The sequence below is a fragment of the Lagopus leucura genome, unplaced genomic scaffold (assembly GCF_019238085.1).
Source record: "Lagopus leucura isolate 7727_CA_CO unplaced genomic scaffold, USGS_WTPT01 Super-Scaffold_760, whole genome shotgun sequence".
Lineage (NCBI taxonomy): Eukaryota > Metazoa > Chordata > Aves > Galliformes > Phasianidae > Lagopus > Lagopus leucura.
In genome coordinates this window covers 976,815-987,973 of record NW_024962257.1, presented here as the reverse complement: position 1 = coordinate 987,973, position 11,159 = coordinate 976,815, and the positions used below count along the sequence as shown (strand labels likewise).

The 11,159-nt window shown below is 42.1% G+C and overlaps 1 protein-coding gene across 1 annotated transcript; it reads left to right on the top strand.

The window, feature by feature from the left end:
* The first annotated feature begins 884 nt into the window (after positions 1–884).
* On the top strand, positions 885–3,589 carry LOC122176273 (parvalbumin, thymic). Its single transcript, XM_042864661.1, has 4 exons — positions 885–957; positions 1,738–1,870; positions 2,137–2,246; positions 3,521–3,589. The coding sequence occupies exons 1-4, from the start codon at positions 897–899 to the stop codon at positions 3,544–3,546; spliced, it is 330 nt and encodes a 109-aa protein (XP_042720595.1). The 5' UTR covers positions 885–896; the 3' UTR covers positions 3,547–3,589.
* Positions 3,590–11,159: the final 7,570 nt, after the last annotated feature.

The following is an 11,159-nucleotide window of genomic DNA, read 5'->3' as shown; positions in this document are numbered from 1 at the left end:
TGAACCAGTGCAGCTGTTGGTGGCTGACAGAAACAAAGAGTATCTCTTGTAAAATGCTGCTGTATCAGAAGAAAATGCCTCTGTGTTTTTGTTAGGAATGAGTATTAAGCCTCAAAAGCTCTGCTCAAATCACATCAGCACTCTGACCTGCTGAAACTGGGATACAAACCTGGCTTATCACCCATCGCCACCAACTCAAAACAAAACAAATCAAATGGCAAAATCGTGGCATAATTTGGAACCTTTTTTAAAAAAACCACCGTGAAAAGTGGTCTGTTAATGATGCAGTGCCCCAGCAGACCACATTTACAGCACTGTTACATTTATTGGGTACAGCAAAGCAGAAGTAGAAATAACTCTTCAGGTTTAGATTTCCTTGTAACAAGTGAAATGATTCTTATTTATTCTACACCATTACTTTCATTCCTGTTAAGATACATTTATTGATAATAATACCAGTTGTTTTTTTTTTTATTCTAATTAAATTTATTCCAGATATAGCTCTAGGGGACATACTTGGCCCTATCTTTTTATGCGTGCAGTAAATATATGCTGATTTTAATTGACTAGTAACCTACCTCTGGGAAAACCCACACCAAATTCACAAGGTTTTGTGGTTCCATACACCTTTGATTTGCTTCCCCAGCACAACACAGCCATCAGATCTTCCTGAAGCCCCACATTCCCTCACGCAGAATTCCTCCCTCATTACCCTGCTTTAAGTGGAAGCACCTGCTGCAGACATCTGCTTCAGTATGCTCCCCTTGCAATTAGATGAATAATGTCTCCCCTATCACATACTGTCACTGCAGCAAATTCAAATAGAGCCATGAAAAGATAGAGAAGTCATTTTAATGACTAAGTAGCTCACATTTAACTTATTTTACAGTTCAACAATGGCCATCACTGACATCCTTTCTGCTAAAGATATTGAATCTGCTCTCTCCAGCTGCCAGGGTAAGGAACGATCTCTCTCCAGCCAGAAGATGCATATCATTTTTATGTCTTAAGATGTCTTAAGATCATTTTCCCCTTACATTCCTTCCCGGTGAGATCTCTTTGTAGCTACGTTACAGTATAGCTTCTTGAATTCAGAAAGTCTTACAAGCGGTTATTTGGTGGGTAACGTTACCTGAAACAGAGTGGCAGTAAGAGCCACAGTTTCACTTAGCACAGGGCTGGCTCTCAATTCCCAAACCTGCTGAAGACATGGATTTCAGTGGTTAGCCTTGTCCTGCAGAATGCCAGAACGAGCTGCAGCGCCCAGAATCCCCCCTTACTTGTGAAGCAGTGAGCAGCCTTGCTTCTCTCAGAATTCCCCCCAGCAGGATCATGCCAGTTCCCAACGCCCCGTGAGCAACTTCAAGGCTGAACACTGCTTTATTTTCTACCAAATTCTTCACCAAAGTAAGGACTAAGTGAATGTAAAACAAGAACTACAGGACTTGTTAGTAGGGCACAGCAGCACCCTCTAAACACTTATAATTAATTGCATGTGACACGGATAGCTACAGCCCTGATTTAGCACGGTGTGCGCTGTAGCAGAGAATTCCAAACTGGATGACAGGACATATGAGCACAGGCACAGAGTGATTGAGCAGGGAAAGTATCCACCGAATCATCTCAGCTGCATTGGGGAACAGGAGAAAAAGGAGCAGGCTGATGTTGTCAACCAGGCGCGCGTGCGGTAGCAGCAACTTGAAAGGAAAGCATGTAAGAGGTTTTTGTCTCTTCCAGCTGCGGATTCCTTCAATTATAAGTCGTTCTTCTCCACGGTTGGCTTATCCAGCAAAACTCCTGATCAGATAAAGAAAGTTTTTGGAATCCTTGATCAGGACAAGAGCGGCTTCATCGAAGAAGAAGAGCTTCAGTAAGTATTGCTCAGCTGCTGCATGTCTTTGAACAGTGGAAGCCTTTGAACATCCGCAGCGTCCCAGAAAAAAACTTGATGTTATTTTTAAAACTCAATGCAATGCTTTGCCTTTCCTTGAATTTGTGTGGATCTCACCAGATGTTACAAACAAGAGTTACTTTTTCTTTTGGCGTGGGCTTAAGTTAGAAAACCAGAGACATAATATGCTGAGGTCACTGCAGAAAAGCAGACTAAGCACAGCGCTCTGCCCTGCTCAATTCCAGGCTGTTTCTGAAGAACTTCTCTTCGAGTGCCAGAGTGCTCACCTCTGCGGAGACCAAGGCTTTCCTGGCTGCAGGTGACACTGATGGTGATGGCAAAATCGGAGTAGAAGGTAAGGCTGCTGGAAACTTCATCAAAGTCAGGCTTTAAAATGCACGCATTTAGTTACACTTAGCCGGTCCAGGGGAGAGCACACCCCGCTCCTTTAGCCCAGTACTTCCTGTCACGTTTTTCATACTGACAAATACTCCTTTTTTTCATAGCCTTGTTTCTATGTAGTCTCTGTTGTAGCAAGAGCAGATTTAGGCCCAATGTAGACCCCATTCTCTCAGCTAATAACAACAGCATTGGGGTTAATTTCTGCACGTACCTGATGCAGGGACAGGCTCAGAGTGCTGCATTTTCAGAACATTCTGAATGCTTACTCACTCTGAATTTTCATTTTGCTCTGCGCTTTTGGTCATGGGACACTTTCACTTTTAACAATTTCCACCTACATGAACTTGATTATTGAGCCCTCTCAGCATTACTGAGGGGGTAATCCTGTACGTAAAGCAGGGCCAGTATCGCTTCTAAGGGCCAGAACTGCTGTACAGCAGCATGGAGTGTGCTGGAGCACTGTCTGTTGTTGGCAGATTTCACTGGACAGTCCCTCTAGGAGAAACTACATCAAATTCCTTCAGAAACTCCCACAGGAATGATGTGAACTGGCCAGGGTATTTCTTGTGGAAATTGCAGCAGAAGAAAATAGGACATTATGCATCGTGTATCAGAGATGAAGTCACTGAAAACAGGGCTGTCTCAGCTGAACTAGGACAGGTGGCAATAACTCCAGCAGACACACGTGCTAATCTTAGCCAGAGTTTGGGAGGAGAGAGATACACTGTTGGAGGAATTTGCTTTTGCAGCAGCTTTTGCAGCTTCTGTTTATGAACCCCAAATAGGACATTATATTATGCCAGTCTTAGCTCTTAACTATTGAATTTCCCATTCTGAAATTACATCACTACTAATATTTTTTGCTTCTGAATAATGATTTTTAAAAACTACTGGAAATACATTGAAAGCTGCAGGTTTGAGCCAATTCTCTGCTAGCTATTATCAGAGTTTGTAATGGGCTCAAGACAGCTTACCTTTAGCTCAGGATTTCCTACAAACATGAATTTACAGACGCACTTCTCCTCTCTGCACCAACTCTTTTGAAGGAGTGAAAAATCTGCTACGCCCCCAGAATCTCAATTTAGCAGTGGCTCTGCAGTGCTATAATAGCACAAGGAGCCCTCCACAGCTAGGAGATTAGGACATTTTTATCTATCTTTTCTAAAGATGTTATAAGCACTGTCACCTCATTTTATTCCCTGCCTTTCTCATTTTCTTTCTTGACAGAATTCCAGTCCCTGGTGAAAGCATAAACAGCGTTAGACCAAAGGCAGCCTTGGACTGACTCTTCCAATTACCTCGTCCAACAAGCACTTCGCACTCTGCATGTGTTTGTACATTTTTATATTGTTTCAGGCATCAGCGATTCCCCATACGTCAAGTTCACTCAAAGCACTGCTGAGAAATCTCTCAATGTACAGATGTTTCCATTGCAAAGAAGGCACTTCGTGATTTTCAGCTACTCATAATATTGAAATCGTGGCTAGAAGATGGGAGAAAAAAATGCTGTTCTTTCAGTTTTGTTCAGGATTTCCATCCTCATGTTTAACATGCTGACTTGCCACACACAGTTTTAATGATTTTAAACAACACGATCTCTCTTAAGACATAAGTGCCCTGATTTTGTTGGGTTTTATTTCTGCTTAATTCTCTGATCCTTTAGGAAAAGCAATGCTAACAAGAGAGCTAAAAATAATTTATATTCAGTCCCAGATCTGAGACTCTAAGAAAAAAAATGTAAGAGAAGCTGACACATAGCAGAGAGCATGGAATAAATTTGTGGGTATTTTACAAAATGAAGTATTAGGTTGCAGCATCTATCATCAGAAAGTGTTTATGGCCTAAAATGTAACTCTCCTTCAAGAAGATTTATCTTTCTTGAAACCCAAGGCAGCTGCGAGATAGAGGAGAAGGTTCTAATCCCATCTCTGACACCGGCCCAAGTCACAGACCCTGACAATGGGCCACGGGCCTGGAGGTTTTTCTGTTCGTCAGAAGCATGTTGCTGATTATCCCTTAATAACTGCTACCCAATAATACCTTACCACATTTGTGAATGTCGGTGCTTCAGGTGAAACACCAGCCAGTCTTGCTGCTTGATGATCTTAAAGTGAAGCAGAAGAAATTCAGTCTGTTTAATGGGGCTAAATAATGGCCATCATTCAGTTCTTTCATTTGTTACCATCATCCAACATAACCCATAACATCAGCGATTTACTCAAGTATGAAAACCACCAAGAGCTAATCTTTCCTTTGATGAGGGTCCCGTCGGGTTTAATGCTACTGATGGCACTGCCTTCATTAATGGACAAGGCAAACAATATTTATGGTGTAAGGCAGAGCTCAGTACACTCCACAGATGTTACATATTTCTGGCTGAGCGCTGCACATTTCCCCACTAACACTGAGTCGGGACTTTTCCCATCTACCATGACTTGGTTCCAGCTCAGTAGCCTGTCATTTTAATTCTCCCTGCTGAAACTGGGTGATAATTGAAACATAATTTGGCAGCTGTTTCGAAGAAGAGCAGAAACAAAGCCTTGTGGAGCTTTATGTAACACTCAGCGTTGGCATTTCCATGAATTGCGACGTGATTAAATGAGGCAAGCACAGCTCACCCAGCCCAGGCATGTAAGAAAGCTGTTCATCAGATGTAAGGCTGTTAATGCAAAAGAGGAATTCCAGCAATCAGACTCACTGAAGCCTTGGCAGAATCATAATGAATATGAATTCTAATTCTATCCCCGAAGCCTTTGATGTTAAATCTGGGCTTAAATTATAGCTGCTGTTAATTACAGCACTGAAATGTTTTGCATAATGATGACACTCTGTTGGTTCCTTTTCCTCATTTTCCTGAACGCTGAAGAAAAAAATGCAGAGCAATCCAGAGCTGCAGCAGTATACAGATATAATACAGATTTCAGCTCTTCACACTGCTAACCACTAAAACCTCACCTCACTAATTCACAAGCAGAGGGTGAACACGATATATAAGTAACAAGCCTGACATTTTATTTCTTGCACACCTGAATTTTTTCATGTGGAATGCAAGAAATACAACATGCTGCAATAGCACTGGAGAAAACCTTTGCCTGCTGGATGTCTCTGTGGATGCCACCTGAAGTAGAAAGGAGGCAAACGGTGATACCACAATGTTACCACAACAGAGGCATAGGGTCACAAAGTAATCTGTGCCAGAAGGGACCTCTGGTTCTGTGGTCTGTGGTTCACCCCCTGCCCGGAAGGCCAACTTACAGCATGCTGCTCTAGGATGGGTTTGAGTACCTGCAGGCACGGAGGCTCTGTAACCTCTCTGATCAATCTGGTAAATAAGGATTCAATCCTCTGCACTGAGCATTCATGAATAAAGTGCAAAAATAAAGCACGGATGAACACACACTTAAAATCCAATCTTCTACTTTAAATTGTCTATACTACATCAAATCTGAAATCACTCAACAACACCCTGTGCATCACACTGGTCATCTGTTCTCAGCTTCCAGAGCAATTCCATCCCATCCAGAATAATGCTGCTTCTTAATTCCTAGCATAAAAGAAGTGTTGTTTGTGTGTTTTACATAAGACAACTGAAGATCAATCTAAAATGTGAGCAGCAGATCTGAGTCCTGCTGAGCCCACGGACTGTGAGTTGTAGGACACGTCTGCACACCCTGTGCTCTCATTACCTGTAGGAGCAGTATAATCTTTAATCCTTCCAATACCTCTTGTGAAATGAAGACTTGCTGCAATCTGTTTAAGTGGAAAAACAATACAAAGAAATTTGTTTCTTACACAAGCTCAAAGAAGGAAATGGTCAGGGTTTGGAACCCAATACCCCAAACCCAACCTGTTGCTCCAGCCACTGAATCCATCACCTCTTTTAAATCAAATCTTGTTTTGTTCTGGTAAAGAAAGGATAAAAGAACAGAACAATCCAGCAAAGATAAAATCTTCTCATATTTAGTGGAAATTGGCCCCCTAATATCTTCATGTTGTCAGAGAACTCCAGCAATTTTACCACTCCACTGCTCCTCTGGAAAATCCCAGTCTAGAGCCATTTGTAAATTTCGGATTCAATTTCAGCTCTCCAACTGTTCAAAATCTGGCATTCATTTTCTAACAAGAGGAGTAGGAGAGCACAGAAAGGGCAAGGGGATGTCAGAACATTCATTGCACACGGATGGTAAAGTTTCTCCTTTGAGTTTGCAGCCAGCCCATGTGGAAAATCTTTGATGCAGCACCATCAGAGACGCCTGGAGCTCTTCACACAAACCGTGTGGGCAGAAGGGGCCAAGCCTGGATTCATTTCCTGGAATGGGTTACTGAAATAGATATATCCTGACTGGATCCCTGAACTGACATCTATGATTCTACGTACTTAGCATTTTCATATTTAGTTGTGTGCGTATTTTAAAACATTTTAAGAAGTGGGTGCTGTGGAATCTGAACTAATTTGAAGTCTTCGTGTTTTCTGACACTCTGAATTTCCACTCTACTTTCGATTGCAAGCACACACAGATAACATTACAGAGGCACAGACTTTCTGGAACACTTTCAGTATGGAAAAACTGCCTTTCAGTTGGGATATGGCTGCTCCAGAGCTTTAGATTTGCTCATCAGCACGTCTGACACTCAAGAAAGCAAGAAAATCAGAGCTTCTGATTATCAAGCTGCAGAAAAGAATTTCAGATTACCACACCAGTTACCATAAGCAGTTACTCCCAGCCAATGGCTTCCTTTGGGGCTGCAAAGACATTACTGACCTACGGCTGAAAGGGGAATTTGTGTCCAATTAAAAATAGACAAATACCCAACTCAGAAGGAAGGAATCATGCTGGCTTCATCACACCCAGACAAATATCTCCTGGTATTTCCCAGACAACTTCCTCCCTAACTCCTGAGATTCCACAACAAACCGATCTGTGTTTGCAGGGATCTCCCTGACAGACTGCAACATTTAGCCAGCACACAAATATACACAGCAAAGCCTGGTTTTGCTAGGTAGCTGAACTCATCTGTTCTGCCTCTTTATCACTAAAGGAAGGTCCCTGGAAGCATCTCCACGTTTTCTTTTTTTGTTGTTATTTCAGTCTTTTGGTTGATTTTGTGGATTAGACACTTTTTCTTTTAAATATCTGTTCCCCTCTCTTCTGTCCCTTGCTTGTGAATGCACACCTACCTGTGCAGCTGTTTTCATGACGTTTCCTCTCACCCTAAAATGAAAGGAAACGTTTTATGGCTGCACGTAAGTGTCTCTGATGCCATCTACAGGCAAATTGTGATCAGCCACACAAACATTCAAGAACCTGTATCAATAAATGCATTTTAAAATAATTTATAAAAATAATTTATTCAAAAATAAATGCATTATTTGTACCTTCAACGCGGCCTCTTGACAAAAAACTATTCCTTGAGTGTTCAGCAACTCCAGATTAAATGGATCAAGATGAATCCAGATTACTGAATTGGAACTACATTCAAAATCCTCCCTGGAATAGCTCACGTCCCCGTCCACCCGATGGCACTGTTGTTCCACTTACAAGAAGTTAAAGCAGCATTCTGTTCCAATTCATTCAAGTCGGAATATTTCTAGTATCCCATCTGTCCACTTCTGTTTATAACTCAACTTTCCCAGATTAAATTATCCCTGAACACAGAATGCTAATTTTTTTCTTTCCCAAAGGAGAGGTCCCTGTGCCTCAGAACTTGGGAGCAGGATGGGGGAGGTCAGAAGGAAGGTCTGCAGTGCTAGTTTGCACCTGGAGGATAAATACCTTTCTGGTAGATCCACTGAGGACATCAAAACCCCTGCAGCAGCAAATCCCAGGTGCAAAGCCCTTTCCTATCCACATCCAGCACACTAGCTGTACTGAGCAAGTTACACACCATGGCTCAGAGAAACAAAGGAGAAAGAGCTGCACAGGGGCAGGAGCCAAGGGCCCAGCGCCCCTCTCTTCCAGTAGGGTCCATGAAGGGCTGCACGCAGAGCCAGAACAGAGACGCTGTATTTTTCAATCATACCAAAAATAAATAAATAAAAAAAAATCCTTAAAAATAAATAAATAATTGAAATAATTGTTTGTTTCTTATGATTTGGAAAGGACAAAGAGGTGGAGCTCTTGAAAAGTCTTTCTGCGGGCATTAATCTTGTAAAAATCAGTGTGACTGCCTCGTGTGGCTTTTCTTGGAGCTATTTAAGATGTTCCAGTATTTGCAGATCAAAAATATTCATATCAAAATTATCTGCCAATGCTACAACGGTACTGATGCATTGCACATTTAAGATAAGACATTACAGGGAAGCAAGAAAACTTCAAAACAAGGCCAAGGAGATTATCACTTTGCAGAAAATTAAAAGCTACATGGCTTTAAAGAATACTGAAAAATCTGCCTTATGCATTAGCCAAAATATATTTCTCCATTAGCTCTAATGAAAGAAGCAGGCCCTCATGTCGTACAGTTTTCCTGAACGGTGAAAAAAGAGTCGTCCATTAAGCACACTCACATTTACAATTTCAGTGTCACCTCAGGAGAGCAATATACATAGGGAACTGAGGAATAACACCTGCAGTGTGACTGCAAGGCCAAAGGCTATCACTGATGTCAGATAACACTGCGCACTTCTCCGATACGTTTTATATGTTCGGCCAATAATACGGTTCACCTGGAGATCTTCAAGCATTGCACCAAGATTAACGGCTGACACAGAGAAAGGCACAGGCAGCTCAGATAACTTTTGAGTTATCAGGCATCTCCTTCATTTAACCACACTTACTTCCACGCTGACTATTGTGCCAGCTCTACACAAATCTATGACCATTTCACCACTTACCATTCCATTAGGGACATTGAAAAATTAATGACAGTCTAGGTCTGATATCAGCTTCAGTGATCACTCTGGCTCATTAGAGTTTTAGACCTTTCCTCCTTTCAGCATTACCACTAAGCAGATCAGGGGAGAAAACACAGTTTCTGTCTACCAGAGCACACACTCGTCCTCTTTCTTTCACTCACTGTCAAAAGTCTTCTTCTATCTTCTGCTGCAGGAAAGCTCTTTGGGCTGTGCCTGTGAAGCCACAATAGAAGGAGCACTGCGTGACCACCTGCACACATCCAAGCAGGTCCCTTCACGTGAGCACAGCTCTCCAGACTCGTAAGTTGTTTGGACTGAGACTGTGCCATGTTCAGCAAACGTTTCACCCAACTCTCCCTTCTTACTTTACACATTATTAAAGGTTGTGCACCTTTCTACTGCAATAAATTAATGGCAGAAATCCCACTGACATCACTGAGGACAGGTGATAAACAGAAATCACTGGAAACGCTTCAATACCATTTACTCCACTTACATTATTTTATTACTGTGGCTTCGTATTCTGCAGGTCACAGTGAAATACAGCCACATGTAAGGCCTCAGGTAACAGAACAGTACCTCTGTGCATATCTGTTACACACCACAAAAGGCAGCACCCGGGTTCTTTCACAGCCGTTAAGCTTAGGGCACAGTTATTCTGCAAATACACAGAAAATTTGAACAATTTACACTTTCTAAGATCAGTCCATCTGAAATTTCCTACTGTGCTGACAGAAGTCAGAAACAGCTTGGGCAACTGTGTTTAGAGTCAGAGTGAAAAACTGTATTACTGAGTCACAGGTGCACTTGCAAGCCTACCTGAAGACAAACACACAGCATACATAGCAGTGCCACAGATCTTCCAGGACTGCTTTCTACGGGGGAAAGTACTGACAAGAAAAGTCTCTATGAGTTTGATATGTTATTAGCCAGCTATCGTTTTCCAATATGAACCAATCTCATTTACACAGAACGGTGAGGATGGGACTTGAACACGAGATGCTGCTTCCAACCCATGAGAATGCCTGTCTTTGCTCAGCCCTGCAGTGCTGCTGGACACATCCTGTGCCTCGGGAAGGAAAGCTTTGCCACTCAGGCTTCTGAGGCCTGGATTTCAATCCTTGTTGTAATACTGTGCAACAAAAACACCATTATCTTAGACCTTTACATGAAATATGGTGATGACTACGGCACAAGCAAGCATTCAGATTGGATTCTGTAATCTTTTCTATACAACTGAAGTGTATACCTGGAGTGACAAGGTACTGCACCTTAAATGGAGCTGCAGGCTTCAATGATTCCTGCAATATTCACACTAAGATCCTCTGCCATCACCACTGAGACAACAGCATTAATGATCAACCACACTGGCTGTTCTAGTTACTTCCAAGCTCATTACAAAGGCAGAATCTGTTATCCAGGATCACAGCACAATTCTTCTAGCCCTAACATTACCAGGGCTGAGAGATGGAACTGTACGGGCTTTAGAAGAGCTGCTACAGCATCTCTTTACACGTCTGTAGTTGCTCTCAGGTTGACACCTCTCCTCTGATCTCACCTGAGACAACTGCTGATGTTTCCTTTGCATCCGCTGTAAGTCATCTCTTTGGTTGCTTGCCACTGCCAACGCTCTGTACTTCATACCAAACAGGACAGAAAGACTACAAGGCTAGCTCCAAGCCTGCCAATGATTTACTAAAACACAAAGTTCCACTGCTTATTAGTTAACTGGACTTGACTCGGAAAAAGAAAAATACATGTATTGTTTTTAACTCACTGAAAACAAATTTATTTCAAAACAGAAAGTAGAAGATTCCTAGCAAGAGCTTATTGATTTGAAGACTCTATTCAACACCTGCACTGCCAGGAGTTCAGCTCTGAAGGAAGGAAACAAACAGAAGGGCTTTAATAGTTCTGTAGTACTACAAACTGTGACACCCAGAGAGGGAAAAAAAAGAGAAGTAAAGCTGTGCAAGTACATAAATCTTAGGAAGAACAACTCAATAGTACCTT

Bases quoted from the DNA above. Each gene is read 5' to 3' on its own strand.
- LOC122176273 (XM_042864661.1), top strand. From the start codon at position 897: ATGGCCATCACTGACATCCTTTCTGCTAAAGATATTGAATCTGCTCTC. The intron at 958-1,737 runs GTAAGGAACGAT...TGTCTCTTCCAG, and splicing joins TGCTCTCTCCAGCTGCCAGG to CTGCGGATTCCTTCAATTAT. The intron at 2,247-3,520 runs GTAAGGCTGCTG...CTTTCTTGACAG, and splicing joins TGGCAAAATCGGAGTAGAAG to AATTCCAGTCCCTGGTGAAA.